The sequence below is a fragment of the Oncorhynchus mykiss genome, chromosome 1 (assembly GCF_057628025.1).
Source record: "Oncorhynchus mykiss isolate SJ-2025 chromosome 1, ASM5762802v1, whole genome shotgun sequence".
In the NCBI taxonomy this organism is placed as follows: Eukaryota; Metazoa; Chordata; class Actinopteri; order Salmoniformes; family Salmonidae; genus Oncorhynchus; species Oncorhynchus mykiss.
The window spans coordinates 48,152,257-48,175,058 of NC_143022.1; the positions used below are offsets into that span (position 1 = coordinate 48,152,257).

A 22,802-nucleotide genomic window follows, 5' to 3' on the forward strand; every position below is an offset into this window, starting at 1 on the left:
ATTCCCTAGTACACCCAGCCTGTAGACAGTCCAGTTAGTTATATTGTATTCACCTGGTTATTGTGGATTATGTTATAACAATTTACCACTAATTTCAAGGAGATGGAAAGTTCAAGAATGTATCATTCCGAAAAGTCGAGCATTTTCATACAGTAGCCTAGCAAAGCTCGATGCCCCTGCGGTCGAAGGTGCAATAAATGAATAGCGGAGGTTACGTCTTTTGACACTAGATGGCAGAAAATTCATTGCTAAAAGTACGCATGGGAACGAGCTCTATAGATGGAACAAGAAAGCTGTGCCCCAAAAAAACGATTGAAAATTAGCCTGGCGCTCACTGTGGTGACGTAATGATTTGATGGGGATGGGAAGCATGGTCTGTGCTGTTGCACGATGTGCGCACGGGAGATGAGCGTTTCATATTCTTGCATGGATATTCAGCGAACACAGGATTTTTATTGCGGTGAGTGTTTTACATTTCAAGAATTTTCCCACAGTGATATATATCATGTTGGACTACGTTCCTTTTGGAGTGCATTTGTAGAGCTTTCTTTTTTACATTGCATTCACAGTCAGAATATCATTCATGTTGTAGGTTACTTCTAATGGGGAAACTTTAAATGCGTTTAACTACTATAGTCTGCAGCTTATTTGGGTAACTTTAGTTTAGTGACAGTGTGGAGTTTTGAGAATCATGATTTTCCTAAACGATGATGATGAAGATCACAAAGATGATGTATCAATTTAATCTAACCTTACAAATAGATATTCATTGCAGCTAAATGTTCATAAAATACATTTAGGTTGCAACTGCCAGATGGTGATTACTTATCTTTAAATACAGTTTAGTTCAGCTGCAATATCTGTTGGCATCTCAAATGATCAGATTATCTCCAACAATCATAAAAAGACAACAGTCTCCATGGGGCCCAACATCTCTGACTGCAGCATTAGTGTGATTTACATGGTGGGTAATTCAAGCTCTTCTCTCAGATCATGCGTGATGGAAGTGTATTAAGCCCATTGGACTGAACTATGCTCATCAGAGCTCATCATCAGTGGGTTAAACCCTATCAATTCCAATGAAGGCAGGGCATCACTGCTGCAGGCTGCATCCCTAACGAATCACCATGGGTCAGAGACCAGCATCCTCTGGGACCCAGTTTCTCCTGTCAATCCTGTGGCCCAGTCCTCAATGCAGCATCTCTGGGTTGAGACTGAAGAAGCAGAGCTATGGTTGACCTCACCACTGCCAGAGTCCTTTGGGAGGTGTCGAATCTGATCATTTCTTTTGAGAAGTGGTGTATCCTTATTGACAACCTGGGAAGAAGGATCTGGGATTTCCCTTCCCCTTGGGGATTATTGGGTTGTGGATATTGACGAGTTGGGACTGAGCAGAGAAGAGAGGGGGTATCTGGCATTCAGCCTGAGATGGAATCGGGAGCTGAGGGGAGCCAGCACCAGCACCAGCACCAGCACCAGCACCAGAGGAGGAAGCCTGTGACACATGCATTGGAGGACCAGAAAAAGGTAAGTGGAGGCCACTATGCTGTCTGTCTCTCTGTCTGTTCCCTAATGACCTCTAGGTAGCTGCCCTGAAGCCCTGCTCCACAGTGGTCATCGTGTCACAAACAGGAGCTTGTTGATTTTGACATAATGATGTTAAGGTGGTGTATCAAATCAGCGGATGGTGCACCATGTGTCTCAGTGTCGATGGTTGATTCTTTGGACAAATCCTCTGCTGACATCAAAATGTGTGCATGTCACAGGAGTTTCTGAATGCTTTCATCTCTGAATCTGAATAGGACTAAATTATTGAATAATCACTACTCAATAAGTCATTTTGATTGTCATCTGTTGGAAAACTTAGAAATGGTATGAAAGAATATAAATGATGGCAGGAACAAAAGTATTGTTATGCTTGGCTAGATACAATATGCATATTTGCAGAGTTGATTATGTGTCTTTTATAAGAGAGTTATTGGAGAACCCGTCCCCCCCATCTGTTCAGGCCTTAGACCAGGATCTTATAAGGGGGTTCTCTGCGGTAGCTAGGTTGTCACCCCACCCCACCTCCATGGCTGGCAGCTGGGGCAGCATATATTGGTCACGCTTTGCTGAAGCGTCAACTTTGAACTGTGGGGCTGTCGTAGAAATTAGGTAATTTGTTTTGATAAATCGCTTTTGATGACTTCCCGTGTGGAAGTCTCCCTTTGAACAAAGTAAAGCTCGGTGTTGAGTATTATTACATTAGACCCCTCACTCACGCCTTATGGCAACCTAATTGCCTTGTTACTCCTAACTCATTGTTGTCCTTCATTCAGCCGACCCTTATTTGTCATTATTTCATCTGTGGCTGATAAAATTTTATGTTTGTTCAGACCTGCGGTTTCTATGATTCAGGGTTCTTGGATTCTTGATGGGTACAGGTAGAAGAATACTGTTTGTTAAAGGAAAGAGTCACACATTTAGAATGTTATATCATTTTTGTGTCGTCTCTGAGCGATCTTCTATCAATTCCCGGGGCCATACGATGCATAACTCGTCATACTGGCTGTACTTCTGCCTGCTTGAACGGCAAATAGCTCAGATACACAGGAAAACATCAAATGACCCCGGGAATAGATAAAACATCGCTCAGAGATGCACAAAAACAATACAACATTCGAAACGGGTGAAGAATTTTTTTTAACGCATCGTAAATCTCCAATAGTTTGCCAAAAGTACAGTACATTAAAAAAAAAAGTATGTTAAACATAAAAAACAAACAAATGAGCTGATTGTGGACTACTGGAGACAAAAGAGGGAGCACGCCCCCATCCACATCGAGGGAGCCGCAGTGGAGAGGGTCAAAAGCTTCAAGTTTCTCAGCGTGCACTTCACTGGGGACCTGAAATGGTCCCACCACGCCTACACTGTTGTGAAAAAGGCACAACAGCGCCTCTTCAACCTCAGGTGGCTGAAGAAATTCGGCATGGCCCCTGAGACCCTCGCGAACTTCGACAGATGCACCATTGAGAGCCTTCTGTCGGGCTGAGTCACCGCCTGGCTCTTTCGGAGGGCAGTGCCATCAGCCCAACGCACCGCCGGGGGCACGTTGCATGCCCTCATTAAGGTCTGTTCACTGTGCTACCACGAAGACAGTACATGTGCATCGGAGCCGGGACTGAGAGACTGAGAAACAGCTTCTATCACCAGGCCATCAGACTGTTGAACAGCCATCACAAGCCAGCTACCTGCATGGTACTCAGCCCTGCACCTTGAGACTAATGCCCCATGTATATAGATAGAGTCATTGAAAGCCGGTCATATCATATTCTGTTTATAAACTGTTGTTTCCTCAGAAGATGATGTGTATATACTGTATTCTCATCCTATATACCTACTACTGTACATACCGTTTTCTTTTCCAAATGATATACTGTCCCTACACACCACATATTTATATTCTGGATTCTCACACATGCACACTCTAATACAGTGTTGCAAAAAAGTATTTAGTCAGCCACCAATTGTGCAAGTTCTCCCACTTAAAAAGATCAGAGAGGCCTGTAATTTTGATCATAGGTACACTTCAACTATGACAGACAAAATGAGGGGGAAAAATCCAGAAAATCACATTGTAGGATTTTTAATGAATTTATTTGCAAATTATGGTGGAAAATAAGTATTTGGTCAATAACAAAAGTTTATCTCAATACTTTGTTATATACCCTTTGTTGACAATGACAGAGGTCAAACGTTTTCTGTAAGTCTTCACAAGGTTTTCACACACTGTTGCTGGTATTTTGGCCCATTCCTCCATGCAGATCTCCTCTAGAGCAGTGATGTTTTGGGGCTGTTGCTGGGCAACACAGACTTTCAACTCCCTCCAAAGATTTTTTATGGGGTTGAGATCTGGAGACTGGCTAGGCCACTCCAGGACCTTGAAATGCTTCTTACGAAGCCACTCCTTCATTGCACGGGTGGTGTGTTTGGGATCATTATCATGCTGAAAGACCCAGCCATGTTTCATCTTCAATGCCCTTGCTGAGGAAGGAGATTTTCACTCAAAATCTCACGATACATGGCCCCATTCATTCTTTCCTTTACACGAATCAGTCGTCCTGGTCCCTTTGCAGAAAAACAGCCCCAAAGCATGATGTTTCCACCCCCATGCTTCACAGTAGGTATGGTGTTCTTTGGATGCAATTCAGCATTCGTTGTCCTCTAAACACGATGAGTTGAGTTTTTAACAAAAAGTTATATTTTGGTTTCATCTGACCATATGACATTCTCCCAATCTTCTTCTGGATCATCCAAATGCTCTCTAGCAAACTTCAGACGGGCCTGGGCATGTACTGGCTTAAGCAGGGGGACACGTCTGGCACTGCAGGATTTGAGTCCCTGGCGGCGTAGTGTGTTACTGATGGTAGGCTTTGTTACTTTGGTCCCAGCTCTCTGCAGGTCATTCACTAGGTCCCTAGGTGGTTATGGGAGCCCCAGATCGAGGGAGATTATCAGTGGTCTTGTATGTCTTCCATTTCCTAATAATTGCTCCCACAGTTGATTTCTTCAAACCAAGCTGCTTACCTATTGCAGATTCAGTCTTCCCAGCCTGGTGCAGGTCTACAATTTTGTTTCTGGTGTCCTTTGACAGCTCTTTGGTCTTGGCCATAGTGGAGTTTGGAGTGTGACTGTTTGAGGTTGTGGACAGGTGTCTTTTATACTGGTAACAAGTTCAAACAGGTGCCATTCATACAGGTAACGAGTGGAGGACAGAGGAGCCTCTTAAAGAAGAAGTTACAGGTCTGGGAGAGCCAGAAATCTTGCTTGTTTGTAGGTGACCAAATACTTATTTTCCACCATAATTTGCAAATAAATTCATTAAAAATCCTACAATGTGATTTTCTGGATTTTTTTTCCTCATTTTGTCTGTCATAGTTGAAGTGTACCTATGATGAAAAGACAGGCCTCTCTCATCTTTATAAGTGGGAGAACTTGCACAATTGGTGGCTGACTAAATACTTTTTTGCCCCACTGTATATCTACTTTGGCCTGCTATTTCTTGATTTCTTGTCGTGAAAGTTAGTCAAAGTTAGTCAAATTAGGCAGTTGTTTTCACAGTCCACATGTGCCCCAACTGTGCCCTCCTTGAATTACACTTATTGGCACTTTTATAACAAAGCACACATTTCATAACAATTTTTGTTGAGTTGTTGAAAGTTGTCATAGAGTCAGACATAACATCTGTTTGTCTTTGTGTGTTCTTACGTTGGTGCACATCTAGGCTCTGCAGCACTATATATTAATTTATTTTTCTTTTCTGCAAGCTCTGTAATGGAAGGTTAGGAATAGAATGGTGTGATGAGTGGTGCAGCAGTCTAAGGCACTGCATCTCAGTGCTAGAGGTGTCACTACAGACCCTGGTTCAATTCCAAGCTGTATCACTACTGGCCGTGATTGGAAGTCCCATAGGGCTGTGCACAATTGGACCAGCATTGTCCGGGTTAGGGTTTGGTTAGGGTAGACCATCATTGTAAATAATAATTTGTTATTAACTGAATTGCCTGGTTAAATAAAGGTTAAATAAAAGTGAATTATTTTGCTGATCCTATGTAGTGTTGGACAGAGCTTTGTCTCCTCTCCTTTCCTCACTGTGGAGTTGGAGGAGAGGACTTCTGTGTGAACTAGGGTCCTGTCAAATGCGTTAGCTGTAGTCACTGACATTGATCCTAATCAGTTTATAGGGCCTGGAAATAATGGTGGATTGTCCATAGTTATGGAGGGGCATCAAGTGATCCTGTCAAAAGGTATTAGACTACACAGAGCCAGGGTATCTTTAGCTCAGACTTTGTCTTCGTGATCGATTGGAAAAGTTCAGCCTAAAGTATGTTAGATGACGTGATTGAGGATGAGGAGTACAGTACTATTCAAGAGGGTTACTACTATTTTCTTCATATATTCGTTCATATTAGTCCATAATCTGTGCGTCATATTTCAGAAATCCAGAGTCATATTTTTCTCTATCCTTGTCGCTAGGAGTTTTGTGTTACCCTGTCACCACAGTCTCGGTCTCCCATGGAAAGGGGTGGCATTGATTGATTGATTGATTGATTGATTTCGCTAAAGATAAAGGAAGGTGTAATGGATGGTTGTACACCTGTGATATGAACGGTGCGATATGGTGGAATATGCAATTCATTGTTTTATTCGGAATGTACACACATCCATCATCAACCTCGGGGATTAGGCCGTATGGTGAGAGCTGTGCCGTTGCATTCTGAGTCAAAATATCATTCTCCACTTTTTAATGGATGACAATTTGATCTCAGGGAGAGAATTGCTCTCCTGCAGAAATGAGAGAATGTCCACACATCTTCTCTCTGCTGTGTAAACATTTAGACATTCTTCTACTTCACAGTGAAGCAGGTGTGCTATTCTGCCCAAAGCAACCATAGATTACAGACACAAAAGCTTGCAAGGGGGACAATGGTAAGACTATTAAATGGCGTGTTTATCCTGAGGATTGTCCCTGAACTGTGGGTGAGGTCACCCAGAATCTCATGTTTCCTTCTGGTTGTAAATCTGATTAGACATCTGTTCTTTTAGAAGGTGTCAATATCATCTTTACCTACCATGCTGCAGCTGCAGTGGTAAAACACACACACACACGCACACACACACACACACACACACACACACACACACACACACACACACACACACACACACACACACACACACACACACACACTTACACTTTTGGACAGAGCTTAAATCATGCTCTTCTAATGTGAGGAACCCCCTGCGATGCCTCGGTAATATCAACCCATGATCCCCTCCATGGCGCAGTGCACTTACTAAGGGGAACACCATTACAAGCACTGGCCCCTTCAGGGGCCATACTAAAGAACAGAGAACCAGAGGGGACTGGAGCTTACAAGCCTCTTCAGGGGCCATACTAACGAACAGAGAACCAGAGGGGACTGGAGCTTACAAGCCTCTTCAGGGGCCATACTAAAGAACAGAGAACCAGAGGGGACTGGAGCTTACAAGCCACTGAAGGGACTGACTGGTACTGTCTGTGGGATGGAAATGCGGAGAGGTTGGAGGATGGACGGCACTTGTTTCAATTAGGTCCTCCTCTAGGCCCTGAAGAACAGGTCGAGGGGCAGAGCTGTGACACCTGAGGGAGGGCAGGAGTGTTCTTACACCCCACTACCCCACTACTACTGTACCTGTCCTGGTTCTGCTATGGGTTCATTTGAATTCGGAAGAATAAGAAGGGCCATGTGGTGTGTGGTGAATGCTAATAAGCAGGATGCCTTTGATGTACAAAATGTGTGTGTGATAATGCTTCAGCCTGAATATGTGGCTCCAGTGGCCCTATGCTCACCTCTCAATGACCGTCTGTTGGCGAAGTACCCTGTTAGTGTTTTGTAGGTTGAATAGGAACAGTGTTGTGCGGTTAAGCTGAGGGTATGGGTTGTTGTAGGCTGTGCTATTTTCAGAACCACAGTGCTGTAGGCAGATCAGTGAGACAGTGTGATGGAATCGTTCACCTTGGCTATGTGCCTTAGTCTTGCAGAAGCATCCCCCACTGGCCTCCCCTCGGACCATCTGTCACTGGCATCACAAGTTTTTATTACAGGATTATAACTATGATTTTCAGTGCCCAAATTCTCTAGGCTTGTTCTTTCAGATGCACTTCAGTAATCACCTTTTGTTCACAGCCAAAGCATCCCAGTAGTTCAGCTGAGTTTGTCATCTTCAACTTAGATGAACCAATAAATTAGGTTTGATGAGTGTTTTGTACGCTCATGATGTTACGGTACTGGTAAAACATTTGCATACTAAGTTATGTGCTGTACATGGGAACTGTCATTTGGAGAGAATGTGGATGCAATACATCCTGGGATTGCTTAGCATGCGGTTGTTTTTTGCTTGAGTGAACAGAGCAATAGGGGTGAGACAGGGTTGGGACCAGGGGTATAGGTGACTGGCTGCCTACCCAGGCGAACCTGCATACGGAGACCTCCCTGACCCTGCCTCTCACTGGGCCCCTGATTACTGGCAACAACCTCATAACAACACCACACTCTATGATCATCATCATCCCAAAGGGCCCCCAGCAGTAATGCTGAGGTCATGGTTCATCTGGGTGCTTCCAATAGCTAGCTTTGTGGTATTTCTAATACATTATGTTGCATTACCACTGTTTATGAAGTCTCTATTCCTTTGTTTTAATGCCTAATCATAACCTGTGCCCCCATCTTAGCGACATCCTATAGAAATACATCCACTCGTAGAAAAAAAGGTGCTGTCTAGAACCTTAACCCTACATGGAACCCAAAAGGATTCTACCTGAAACCAAAAAGGGTTCTACCAGGAACCAAAAAGGGTTCTCCGATGGGGACAGCCGAAGAACCCTTTTGGAACCCTTTTTTTCTAAGAGTGTAGTCCTCTGTAATGTGCTTATGGTTCGTTACATGAAATGTGTCCATTTTGCGTCCATTTGATGTTTTAAGTAGAAATTGTGCATCAATATTGAATTTGATATTATATTAAATGAAGTGCCCTTTGACTGACTCCTTGCTGTCCCCAGTCCACCTGGCCGTGCTGCTAATCCAGTTTCAACTGTTCTGCCTTATTATTATTCGACCATGCTGGTCATTTATGAACATTTGAACATCTTGGCCATGTTCTGTTATAATCTCCACCCGGCACAGCCAGAAGAGGACTGGCCACCCCACATAGCCTGGTTCCTCTCTAGGTTTCTTCCTAGGTTTTGGCCTTTCTAGGGAGTTTTTCCTAGCCACTGTGCTTCTACACCTGCATTGCTTGCTGTTTGGGGTTTTAGGCTGGGTTTCTGTACAGCACTTTGAGATATCAGCTGATGTACGAAGGGCTATATAAATACATTTGATTTGATTTAATATGGTCCAGATGTAAAGTTCAATAAATCAGATTTTTTAATATGAATAAAGACTTTCTGAAGTGACAAAATGCTGCATTTTGACGTGTCCCTCCGTGTCCCCTCTGTGACTTCTAGGAAGATTTGATCAATCAATCAAATAGATTTTTAATGCCCTTTTTTTTTACATCCGAAGATGTCACAAAGTGCTGACACAGAAACCCAGCCTAAAACCCAACAATCCCTCCCAAGTTTTCACCATCATTGTAAAAGCCCTGGTCGTTTTGTTTCTTTGGCAAAGTCCATTTTGAATATGATTATTTATTTCATGTGATTAGTGATTCATTTACGCCTGTCCCTCTTTTTCAGGTCAACTCTGTTACATGAACTGAACTCGTGTTCTAATACGGTGAAGCTATTCCTATTTTGATACGTTTTTCAAAAGAAACATCTAATAGAAAAATCGTAGTGTAAAAACAGGTGAGCCGGTTCGTCACTTTTTGGTGGGAAACTTGAGCGAGTCAAGCATAACACATCAACCCTGTTACACATTGATAGAGGATACCTAGTCAGTTGTCCGACTGAAATGTGTCTTCGGCATTTAACCCAACCCCTCTGAATCAGAGAGGTGCGCTGGGCTGCCTCCTCATCTCCTGCGCCCGGGGAACAGGGGGTTAACTATTTTCTCAGGACAACAGATTTGTACCTTGTCAGCTCAGGGATTCGTCATCCAGCAACCTTTCACATACTGGCCCAACACTCTAACCACTAGGCTACCTCCCGCCCCATATAAGACAGGCTAGAGCATTTTTTACAATCATTTTTGGGGTGAAGCTTGCATTCAATTGCCCCTCCCTGTTGCACACAAGCTTCCATTCCTCCTGTCACAAGGGGAGTTATGGCTGATTTAAGATGAAATTGTCAACCATGTTACAGTCAACCCTGTTACAGTCAACCCTGTTACTTTATTTGGCACTTAATAGGCACTTACTATAGTCTTTTTTTTTACCCCCTTGAGATGGGAAAACATATTTTTTGTATTAAGTTGAAAATGTGCTCTTAATGACAGGATGTATAAAACAATATATATATATAAATCACCAAGTTACACTACCCAAAAGGGACTCATTTTGTGGAATAACCCTTATATTGACATGGTTGAGGAAGTGTGGTGTCCGGCTGCAATGATGAGTTCACTTTGGAGGAAACATACAGTATCTGAGAGCTACTCTTCAGGGACAGGATGTATTGCAGTCGGTAATAGAGATCGTAAAACGTGTTTTCATCTGAGAACCAGTGGCGGGACAAAATCCCATTAAAGGTTAAGGCTACCATTTAAAGTGGAACTGGCAGCGTTTTAACTACTTTGCCGATATGAAACAAACAGACAATCATACGATCAGTAAACAATATCAAATTCCCAGTTTATGCTACAAAAACAAATTTACAAGAGGTTTTAAAAGTAGGTTCTATTTGATTCAACGTTCCATGACGTACACTAAGGCATTTTTGGCAGTATGGATGGATGCAGTTCAATACATGATTCACCAATAGATTTATTGGTATAAAGAAATATTGCTCTCAGATTGTAAATCACATTGTTTGATGCCTTCATTCGGGATGCACTGTTTCAGTTTCAATGACTCAATATTTGGGGGAAAAAAATGGAAGAATGTAACTAAGGCTGGCAAAGTCAATGCAATCGAACTGGCAAGGGAAATGATCACAAGTCAGTCATAACGTGGCTAATATGCTAGCGTATCTATTTCTGTAGCAAGCTAAAAACACAGAGCCTAACGTTAGCTAGATAGCTAGCTGGCTGCAAGCAGGATGTAATGTCATTGGAGGAGTGGGTGAGTGACTAACTATTTCCCCTCGTATTGATTTTCCCGGGGCAGACAGCGCCGACTTTAAGCAATGCCCATGGCAAAACGGGCTACAACCCAGGATAGAACCAATAACCCAGTCGATCAGGGGATTCTGCCTCTGGAGCCAGGACAACCCCAAAACCACAGGTGCATGAGGTGATTCGATGGGCAGGATCTGCATAAACTCACTGTGATTACCCTACACTCTCAGGTTAATGGGACACGTGGTGTGGGTGACTCTGCCAATAGAGCGCCCATACAACGCTCTGACGTTCATGGGAATGGAGAGGGGTGGTGTGGGGATTCCCAGCTCCGACACCAGGTAGCGTCCATAAAGCTCTCGTCTATGAGCACCCAAAGAGATTTGGACTGGTCAATTCACAACAGGGTAGCATAGAGAGGGGTACGAGCAATGGAAGATGGAAACTCCCCATATGGCTCACCAGCGTACTCTTATTAGTACCTCCTTGATGATCCTTGTTCTTTAATGGGCAGGCAGATAAAAATGTCCCATAGCTCCACAATGCAAACAGCTCTGGGTGTTAAGTCTACGTATGCACGGGGCCTCCTGGGTGGCGCAGTGGTCTAAGGCACTTAGACTGTGCCACCAAAGACCCTGGGAGACCCAATCTAGCCAGAGTCACCAGAGACCCAATCTAGCCCTGTCCAGTAGCATGGGCTCTGGAGGAGATGACTCGACAGCCCTTGGTGACCTCCGAGAAACTTCAGCCGACATCAGATTCACTCGGATATGTGGGCTTCGGGGATTTCCGGGATTCCTCAGAAGCAAGGTGGAAATTGAGGACGAACGTCGGCGACAGGGAACAGACTCTCTCTCCCTCCTACGTTCCCGTAGCCGCCCATCGATCCGGATGGTCAAGGCTATAAGGGAGTCAAGGTCCAGGGGCAGCTCCCGAGCTCGTCTTCAATCACCTCCGACAACCCGGGAAGGAACGCGTTGAACAGGGCTTCCGGGTTCCAGGCACTCTCAGCTGCCAACATGCGTAAATCCACCACGTAGTCTTTCACACTACACTGTCTCCCAGACAACAGAGAATCAATCACTTTCCGTACCTCCTCCACAAACTCCTCCAATCTGAGGCAAACGGTGGATTGTTGCTCCCACACCGCCGGAGCCCAGACAAGTGCCCTCGACGGACATCAGCGTTATCACATACACTATAATCAAGCGATCCGAGGAAAATGAAGAGGGCTGTAGCTCAAAGATGAGAGAACACTGGGAGAAAAATGCCCGCCAGGATTGGGGATCTCCAGCGTAGCGCTCCGGAGGAGGTAAGTGGGCTTCTTCGGAAGCTGGGGTAGATTAGGGAGAAACACCACTGGTAATGGGGTAATTGACAGTCTGGGGTGTCACTGTAGTGGCGGGCTGCGTCACAGACATTCCGCGGAATTGCTCCAGCAATGTGTTGAAGGCACAGTCCTGACGTTCCTCCGAGGTCTGGAATCCTTCCAGAAGACCTTGAAGTAACTCCTCCTGTCTTCCAATGGTGGCTCCCTGGGAGGAGACAGCTTTGCGGAGCTGGTCCGAATCTGCTGGGTCAGTCATGCCAGTTCGTACTCTCACGACTCAGGATATGATTCAGATGCAGACACGGGAGGCGGATAGTACAGTTCTCAGATCATTTATTAGAAACACGGGGCAGGCAAAGAGTAAGTCGAGTGCAGGCAGAGGTTCGTGATCAGGTCAGAGTCAGGCAGGTACAGGACGGCAGGCAGGCTCGGGGTCAGGGCAGGCAGAATGGTCAGAACTGGGAAAAACTAGGAAACAGAACTAGAGAAACAGGAAGGCGGGAAAGACCGCTGGTAAGACCTGACAAGGCAAACTGGCAACAGACAGAGTATAAATACACAGGGGATAATGGGAAGATGGGCGACACCTGGAGGGGGGTGGAGACAAGCACAAAGACAGGTGAAACAGATCAGGGTGTGACACCTTATTGCTATAGAATATTCACAAATGCCTTAGAATGTTTGGGAATTACGTATACTAAGAATTTATGAAAACGTGAAAATGACAATATTCATTTGCATGAAAGTGACAAGACTCTGAAAGATCCATGCTGTAAACCTAGTTGTGGAGATGCCTGCTCCACAGATGGTCGTTTAATTCAGTCATAAAGGAGCAGCTTGGCCCACAGCCAAAGCTAATCTACTAGCAGTCTCTGGAATATAAGTATGAATGGCTATAAATTAATTTAAATGAATTAACTTGTGAAAAGTACTGTTCTCATCTCATACCTAGACTGTCACTGGCTTGGGTGTCAATGGTAAATGTTTATCAGATATGATCATTCGTATCACTCCTTATGAGTTTTAAGCAGCACTATTAGTCTCAACCCCATTGATAGTGTCTCATTGAAAGCCCATACTGAATGTGTTTTATGCCGTTCCCTGATGACTGTCCTTCTAGGATACAGTAGATGTTCAAGCACACTGATAGTTGGAGAGATTTGAGGAATGTTGTGTGTTTGACCCAGCGTTTGAAGCAGACAAGCCAGTCTGGATGATTTAAACGTAGCAGGGCACCAGCTGAAACAGATGGGACTGACTGGCCAGATGTGATGTTTATACTGTACTATAAACTCTGTACTATACACTACACCTGGATTGGATGGCTTCTCTGATGGACCAACTGAGTAATGGATTAAACTGTAGAACTGTAAGATCTCGTTGCCAGATGTTTTGGATCAGGCTGCAGCAGAGCAGAAGCTGGCTAATGGACACTGGCTGACGATGGAGAGGAATGTGAGCCCCAGACAGACTCCTCACCCCTCCATCTGTTCAGAAGGTGTTCTTACACCTGGACACCTGCCTCACTGCCTGTAGGAATGCATCCCTCACTCCCTCTCACTAAACTATAGTTCAATGTTCTGGGAGGAGGGTAAGACCCATACATTTTTAATGGAAGCATAACTATATAAAATATTGAGCAGTATATCCCTGAGGCTGTTTAGCTGATTATACCTTTCCCCAGTTTGATATGCTGTACATACAATATAGTGGTCACCCCTGGTGTCTCAACCTGACTTCCTGTTTCCTCAATCACATAAGCTGCTCTAAAGAGTACGACTGAGCTCCAGACTGCTGGAACATTGTTATAGGCAGACCTTCAGACACATTATGCAGGTCTCCTCCCCTGCCTCTCCTCCTGCTGTTTTCTAATGGAGGATGCCTCCCTCGTGGGGTTATTGATGGCCAGCTGTCAGGCTGCCATTGGAGGAGCCAATTAACATGGAAAACAGGGCATTCATTAATAATAATGTCCATCTGGGATTTAGAGACTGATTCATCTGGCAAATGTGAAAGAACCACAGATACCGTGGAACGCCCAACGCTCTAACCACTAGGCTACCTGCCACCCCTCGAACAAAATGAGAAACATCTGTAAGGCTGAGACCTATTTCCCAACGACCCTGTGTTGGTGACCCCAACGTGATACTTAGATGATCATTAGCGCTATACCTCCATCATTTGTGCGTTCCTGTTACCTGTGCCTCGGTACTCTGTAACAGTAGTATAGTAGTGCTAATTCAGAGAGGCTGCTGCCTACATGGAGACCCAATCACTGGCTGCTTTAACAAATGGATCACGAGTCACTTTAGATAATGCCGCTTGACTAATGTTTACATATCTTACATTACTCATATCATATGTATATACTGTATTTTATACCATCTGTTGGTATAAACACCTGCTAACCATGTGTATGCGACCAATAAAAATGTGTTTTTGATTTGATTTGATTTGCCCCAGACCATGTGTTATTCAGCAGGAGGAGCTTGCTGCGCATTTCTTCACCCAAGGCTGCCCCTGTCACTTCGAGGTGACTTCTGTCACTGCGTTCAAGCGAGGGCAGACTCGCCATCGTGCAGCAGCGACGTCTGGATGACATCATCTCCTTATTAATATTGCAATGAGAGTAGTAAACCCTGTCTTCACGTCAGGTTGCTGTGATTCAGTCTGACTGGCTGTCTGTTCCGCCACTGTGGAGGTCTGGAGGTCCTCGTGGAACTGCTGTGGTGTAGCTGGGAGGAGCCTGGTGAGAGGAACCTCCAGTTATACACGCTGATCACACTTTGCTACGGTGTAGGAGGTTCTGCTTGTTGCCTGTGTTCAGCCTTCAGTGCCCAGGGGAATGAGTTGCCCCGAGAGACCGTCCATTTGACCTCTTTGTCACCGTCTCACTCTCTCTCTTTCTTTCCTCTCTCTCTCTGTCTCTCCCTATCTCTAGTCTCCCTCTTTTTCTCTCTCTCTAACTCTCTCTCTCTCTCTCTCTCTCTCTCTCTCTCTATCTCTAGTATCCCTCTTTTTCTCTCTCTCTCTCTCTCTCTCCCTATCTCTAGTCTCCCTCTTTTTCTCTCTCTCCCTCTCTCTCTCTCTCACCCCTGTTGTAATACAAATTCGTTGTTTCCTTTCTTCACTGCAAGAGATCAGCATGGAGGGTTGTGGCCCACTGAACAGCTTATCAGTGTGTGTGTGTGTGTGTTTGATACAAGTGTGTGTCAAATACATTTCCATGGTACTGTTATTGACTGCATTGTAGGTCTTTGTTGCCATACAGTGTGTGCTGTTCTGAAAGTGTGGGTAATGCGACTCTGGTTTGCTCATTAACTTAAATGACCTTGTCGAAGTATCACCGTGCGCCCGATTCCGTGTATGCATCAAATGTGCACGCGAAGGTGCCAACATTGTTCATCTTGGAAAGCATCTGACGACTGCTTTCCATACAGTACCCTCCGTCAAATCAATGCTACTGGTTGAAGTGCTATACTGTAGCATTGAATGCACAGTCAAAGGCTGAACTATTTCCATTGGGCATGTCCGCCTTTGCCCTGAAGTATCCCTGCAGGATCTCACCCCCCAGTCTCTGTGCCTCAGGAGAAGCTGGTGGTGGGCCAGCCAAGTGATTCTGTAGTAGGCTACTGGCTCCCCTCAGAAGATCGATGGAAGTAGCATATTTGCACACCGTATGTTCACCTGACCTAGCCAATTCATATGGTTATGATAGGCTCCCATATGGTACTGATGTGAGAGGGAAGGAAGGAGCCAGAAAGACACCAACATTAGCAGGATCAGGCCCTGAGTGTCAGGAGACAGTGGATTACGGCTGTAATCTGCTCGATTGGCTCATCTATTGCCTGTAATCTGCCGTGTTGTCTCAGATCTGGCATTGAGATAACTGCCTGTCAGGGAGCTCAGCTCCCAAAGGCAACCCAGCCAGCTGCAGTCAAGAAAAGGACAGCTTCTGCTGTTGGGTTACCGTCCAGGAAACCTAACCTGGGAAAATCCTAAACTGCAGACTGGGCAAAAACTGGTTGAGTCAATGACATTTCAAATGAAAAAATCTATTGTGATGACATTGAATCAATGTGGAAAACCGATTGGATTTGAAAAAAGTAATCAACGTCATTTTTTTCTTTTAACCTAAATGTATTTTTCTTTTAACCTAAATCCGATGACATGGTGACATTTGTTGTTGATTTCACGTTGAATTCACTTAAATTGACAACTCAACCAAATGTAAATCAGAACTAGAAGTTGAACTGACATATGTGCCTGGTGGGTGGTCTCAGATCTGTTTGTGCTGCCATGTGTGACAAAGATCATACAAATGTAGGATCTTAATTTGATCACTCCTTTGTTGCTGAGAATTTTGTTGGAAACAATAGCAATTAATTTCATTTGTAAAGTGCTGAAGAAAATACAAATGAGGACAATAAAAACAATCCAAAACACAGAACATTGTAAGCAGATAACAATCAAAGCTATATACAGGTGTCATCAGAACCGGTGGACAGGAGAACAGAATTAACATAGGTCCTCGAAAGCTGTTCTGACAGTCTTTAGCTGTGCCTTAAATGAGGCCAGAGACTCTGCAGCCCTGACAGTTAATGAAAGTGCGTTCCACAGCCGAGGAGACGCACAACTGAAAGCCCTTTCACCCATCATTTTTAATCTGTTGTGGGGCTGCTGAAGGGAGATGGACTTGGAGGAGTGAAGGGTGCGTGTGGGGCAGGAGGGTAGGATAAAGTCAGACAGGTACTTGGGTCCAGAGTTGTGGATAGCGTGGTAGGTGGGAACCAGGATTTTAAAGTCAATGCGTGAGCATATGGGGAGCCAGTGGAGTTTGAACAGCAGCGTGTCACCCTGCAACCCACTGCTGCCTTGCCTGTGAAGCTAAGCAGGGTTGGTTCTGATTGGTCACGGGGTGGGAGACCAGATGTGGCTGGAAGTGGTGTTGGAGGGCCAGTAGGGGGCACTCTTTCCTTTGTGTAATTAAAAAATATATATTGCAGTGATGGGAACATTGCCCCGTGTAGGTTGCTGTCTTTCAGATGGGATGTTATACTGGTTTCCTGACTCTCTTTGGTCACTAAATATATCCCATGGCACAGAAGAGTAGGAGTGTCCCTGGCTAAATTCCCAATCTGTCCCTCATGGTCACCTAATTATTCCCAGCGTCCAATTGGCTCATTCATCCTCCTCTCCCCTGTAACTATTCTCCAGGTTGTTGCTGTATGAGAATGTGTTCTCAGTCAACTTACCTGGTTACATATAATAAATAAAGGTGTGGGTGAGGACACGTACAGCACAGTTCTGGACATATTGTAGTCTTTTTAGGATTTATAAATGCAAACTTGGAGTGCATTTGAGGTTTAATAAGGCTTCTAAAGTTTAAAATGACTTGATTTTCCCTAACGAACGTGCATCAACCCCTACAAAAAAATATCCATGAATTATTATCCACATAATAATTAAAATGTCCTGTTGTTGCAGGATTGTTTTCCTTCTGTAGGAAACTGGCTCCAATTAAGATCCTACATTTTTAGGACTTAGCGAGACTAACAGATCTGGGTCCAGGCTAGGAGACTCCAGCCTCTGGTACACTCAACTAGGTCTGTGTTCGAGTTGCAGATGGAGACAATGTTGAAGTCTGGTCTTTGGTTGCAAAGTGTAGTAGGATGACCCCCGACGTAGATGTTTGCAGAGAGTGATACAACACGGGTTTGTTATGTTCTGACGAACAGGATCATGACTGCAATAGTGGTTGTACATTTCATTTCCTCATTGGACATATGGTTCAACTTCACTCCCTCTCTCTCTCTCTTTCGATGTCTCTCTGTCTCTTTGTCAGTCTGTCTCGCTCTCTCGCACTGTCCCTCTAGGTAAGGACATGTCTAGTGCCACTGAGCAGAGGCTTATTCTGTTCTACTCCTCATTCCTTTCTCTCCTTTACTCCCTTTCCTTTCCTCTGTGTCTCTGCCAGGGGCTGTGATCTCTGTGCTCTGTGGACAAAAGAGCTGTAGTGATGATGTGATCAGGGCAGACTGGTGTTGTGTGAGGTAGGCAGGCCATGCCAGAGCTGTGCCACACTACAGATCAGCGACTTGTTTCAGGTCACACCTTGCACTGTCACTTCAGATCTTTGGACATTTTTGGACTAGTGAAGTGTATTCTAATTCAGAATAATGGATGTGTCAGATGGCCCTGACTCATAACTACCAAAGCACACGACTGTACTCTCATCCTCTTTGGAAAGTAGCACATTCAAGTGTAACCCTCTCACCAGGCTCGAATTTGACTCTCACGATATTAACTTAGCTAGAGTATCTCAACAGCATGGGATGTTAGGTGAGAAGGACATCTCCAAGAAGAATCCCTATTGTAAACTCTCTAGGGGGATGACAAATAGGGTATTAACTTCAGATGGAATGATTATTGTCACACCCTGACCATAGTTTACTTTGTATATTTCTATGTTTTGGTTGGTCAGGGTGTGAGCTGAGTGGGCATTCTATGTTTCATTGTCTAGTTTGTCTATTTCTATGTCTGGCCTGATATGGTTCTCAATCAGAGGCAGGTGTTAGTCATTGTCTCTGATTGGGAATCAGGCGCCGACAGAGATGGCCGCCTCGCTTCGCGTTCCTAGGAAACTATGCAGTTTTTTTTTTTTTTTTTTTTTTTTTTTTGTTATTTCTTACATTAGTACCCCAGGTCATCTTAGGTTTCATTACATACAGTCGAGAAGAACTACTGAATATAAGATCAGCGTCAACTCACCATCAGTACGACCAAGAATATGTTTTTCGCGACGCGGATCCTGTGTTCTGCCTTACAAACAGGACAACGGAGTGGATTCCATGCAGCGACCCAAAAAAACGACTCCGAAAAAGAGGGAAACGAGGCGGTCTTCTGGTCAGACTCCGGAGACGGGCACACCGTGCACCACTCCCTAGCATTCTTCTTGCCAATGTCCAGTCTCTTGACAACAAGGTTGATGAAATCCGAGCAAGGGTAGCATTCCAGAGGGACATCAGAGACTGCAACGTTCTTTGCTTCACGGAAACGTGGCTCACTGGAGAGACGCTATCCGAGGCGGTGCAGCCAACGGGTTTCTCCACGCATCGCGCCGACAGAAACAAACTTTCTGGTAAGAAGAGGGGCGGGGGCGTATGCCTTATGGCTAACGTGACATGGTGTGATGAAAGAAACATACAGGAACTCAAATCCTTCTGTTCACCTGATTTAGAATTCCTCACAATCAAATGTCGACCGCATTATCTACCAAGAGAATTCTCTTCGATTATAATCACAGCCGTATATATCCCCCCCCAAGCAGACACATCGATGGCTCTGAACGAACTTTATTTAACTCTCTGCAAACTGGAAACGATTTATCCGGAGGCTGCATTCATTGTAGCTGGGGATTTTAACAAGGCTAATCTGAAAACAAGACTCCCTAAATTTTATCAGCATATCGATTGCGCAACCAGGGGTGGAAAGACCTTGGATCATTGTTACTCTAACTTCCGCGACGCATATAAGGCCCTGCCCCGCCCCCCTTTCGGAAAAGCTGACCACAACTCCATTTTGTTGATCCCTGCCTACAGACAGAAACTAAAACAAGAGGCTCCCACGCTGAGGTCTGTCCAACGCTGGTCCGACCAAGCTGACTCCACACTCCAAGACTGCTTCCATCACGTGGACTGGGACATGTTTCGTATTGAGTCAGATAACAATATTGACGAATACGCTGATTCGGTGTGCGAGTTCATTAGAACGTGCGTTTAAGATGTCGTTCCCATAGCAACGATTAAAACATTCCCTAACCAGAAACCGTGGATTGATGGCAGCATTCGTGTGGAACTGAAAGCGCGAACCACTGCTTTTAATCAGGGCAAGGTGTCTGGTAACATGACCGAATACAAACAGTGCAGCTATTCCCTCCGCAAGGCTATCAAACAAGCTAAGCGTCAGTACAGAGACAAAGTAGAATCTCAATTCAACGGCTCAGACACAAGAGGCATGTGGCAGGGTCTACAGTCAATCACGGACTACAGGAAGAAATCCAGCCCAGTCACGGACCAGGATGTCTTGCTCCCAGGCAGACTAAATAACTTTTTTGCCCGCTTTGAGGACAATACAGTGCCACTGACACGGCCTGCAACGAAAACATGCGGTCTCTCCTTCACTGCAGCCGAGGTGAGTAAAACATTTAAACGTGTTAACCCTCGCAAGGCTGCAGGCCCAGACGGCATCCCCAGCCGCGCCCTCAGAGCATGCGCAGACCAGCTGGCCGGTGTGTTTACGGACATATTCAATCAATCCCTATACCAGTCTGCTGTTCCCACATGCTTCAAGAGGGCCACCATTGTTCCTGTTCCCAAGAAAGCTAAGGTAACTGAGCTAAACGACTACCGCCCCGTAGCACTCACATCCGTCATCATGAAGTGCTTTGAGAGACTAGTCAAGGACCATATCACCTCCACCCTACCTGACACCCTAGACCCACTCCAATTTGCTTACCGCCCAAATAGGTCCACAGACGATGCAATCTCAACCACACTGCACACTGCCCTAACCCATCTGGACAAGAGGAATACCTATGTGAGAATGCTGTTCATCGACTACAGCTCGGCATTCAACACCATAGTACCCTCCAAGCTCGTCATCAAGCTCGAGACCCTGGGTCTCGACCCCGCCCTGTGCAACTGGGTACTGGACTTCCTGACGGGCCGCCCCCAGGTGGTGAGGGTAGGCAACAACATTTCCTCCCCGCTGATCCTCAACACTGGGGCCCCACAAGGGTGCGTTCTGAGCCCTCTCCTGTACTCCCTGTTCACCCACGACTGCGTGGCCACGCACGCCTCCAACTCAATCATCAAGTTTGCGGACGACACAACAGTGGTAGGCTTGATTACCAACAACGACGAGACGGCCTACAGGGAGGAGGTGAGGGCCCTCGGAGTGTGGTGTCAGGAAAATAACCTCACACTCAACGTCAACAAAACTAAGGAGATGATTGTGGACTTCAGGAAACAGCAGAGGGAACACCCCCCTATCCACATCGATGGAACAGTAGTGGAGAGGCTGGCAAGTTTTAAGTTCCTCGGCATACACATCACAGACAAACTGAATTGGTCCACTCACACAGACAGCATCGTGAAGAAGGCGCAGCAGCGCCTCTTCAACCTCAGGAGGCTGAAGAAATTCGGCTTGTCACCAAAAGCACTCACAAACTTCTACAGATGCACAATCGAGAGCATCCTGTCGGGCTGTATCACCGCCTGGCACGGCAACTGCTCCGCCCTCAACCGTAAGGCTCTCCAGAGGGTAGTGAGGTCTGCACAACGCATCACCGGGGGCAAACTACCTGCCCTCCAGGACACCTACACCACCCGATGTTACAGGAAGGCCATAAAGATCATCAAGGACATCAACCACCCGAGCCACTGCCTGTTCACCCCGCTATCATCCAGAAGGCGAGGTCAGTACAGGTGCATCAAAGCTGGGACCGAGAGACTGAAAAACAGCTTCTATCTCAAGGCCATCAGACTGTTAAACAGCCACCACTAACATTGAGTGGCTGCTGCCAACACACTGACAATGACACTGACTCAACTCCAGCCACTTTAATAATGGGAATTGATAGGAAATGATGTAAATATATCACTAGCCACTTTAAACAATGCTACCTTATATAATGTTACTTACCCTACATTATTCATCTCACATGCATACGTATATACTGTACTCTATATCATCGACTGCATCCTTATGTAATACATGTATCACTAGCCACTTTAACTATGCCACTTTGTTTACATACTCATCTCATATGTATATACTGTACTCGATATCATCTACTGTATCTTGCCTATGCTGCTCTGTACCATCACTCATTCATATATCCTTATGTACATATTCTTTATCCCCTTACACTGTGTATAAGACAGTAGTTTTGGAATTGTTAGTTAGATTACTTGTTGGTTATTACTGCATTGTCGGAACTAGAAGCACAAGCATTTCGCTACACTCGCATTAACATCTGCTAACCATGTGTATGTGACAAATAAAATTTGATTTGATTTGATATTTAGGTAGCCTGGGTTTCACTGTGTGTTTGTGGGTGATTGTTCCTGTCTCTGTGTTCTCACCAGATAGGGCTGTTTCGGTTCTTTGTTTTGTAGTGTTTGTATCGATTCGTGTTTTACGTTTGTTTATTAAACATGGATCGCAATCTGCACGCCGCATTTTGGTCCGACTCTCCTTCACATACAGAAAACCGTGACAATTATAGATTTTTGTTATTGTATAAGGATATATTTCCCCATGCATTCAATTGAAACAGGAAATGACTCCACCAAGGTAACATACACAAGGTTCAAAATGTGTATTACATTTTCAAAGCCCCACATCAAAATAAATGAAAATAATTAACCCCAATGAGTCGTGCACACCCGATGTCCAAATTATTTCAAGCCTGCTTAAACTCGTTGGAGCTTAAAACAAAATGACGACACACATAATGTCCCGAAGCACCCCACCATTGTGGTTACTCACTACTCGTACAGTGCCTTACGAAAGTATTTGGCCCCCTTGAACTTTGCGACCTTTTGCCACATTTCAGGCTTCAAACATAAAGATATAAAACTGTATTTTTTTGTGAAGAATCAACAACAAGTGGGACACAATCATGAAGTGGAACGACATTTATTGGATATTTCAAACTTTTTTAA

The 22,802-nt window shown here is 44.9% G+C and overlaps 1 protein-coding gene across 2 annotated transcripts in view; it reads left to right on the plus strand.

The window, feature by feature from the left end:
- Positions 1-338: 338 nt before the first annotated feature.
- LOC110524008 (neuron navigator 2) overlaps positions 339-22,802 on the plus strand; it is a 158,825-nt gene continuing 136,361 nt past the window's right edge. For both annotated transcript variants that reach the window (XM_090232955.1, XM_090232961.1), the window contains exons 1-2: positions 339-460; positions 991-1,527. In XM_090232955.1, the coding sequence (XP_090089081.1) occupies positions 1,429-1,527 (99 nt within the window). In that variant the 5' untranslated portion in view covers positions 339-460; positions 991-1,428. The remainder of the gene's footprint in view (positions 461-990; positions 1,528-22,802) is intronic.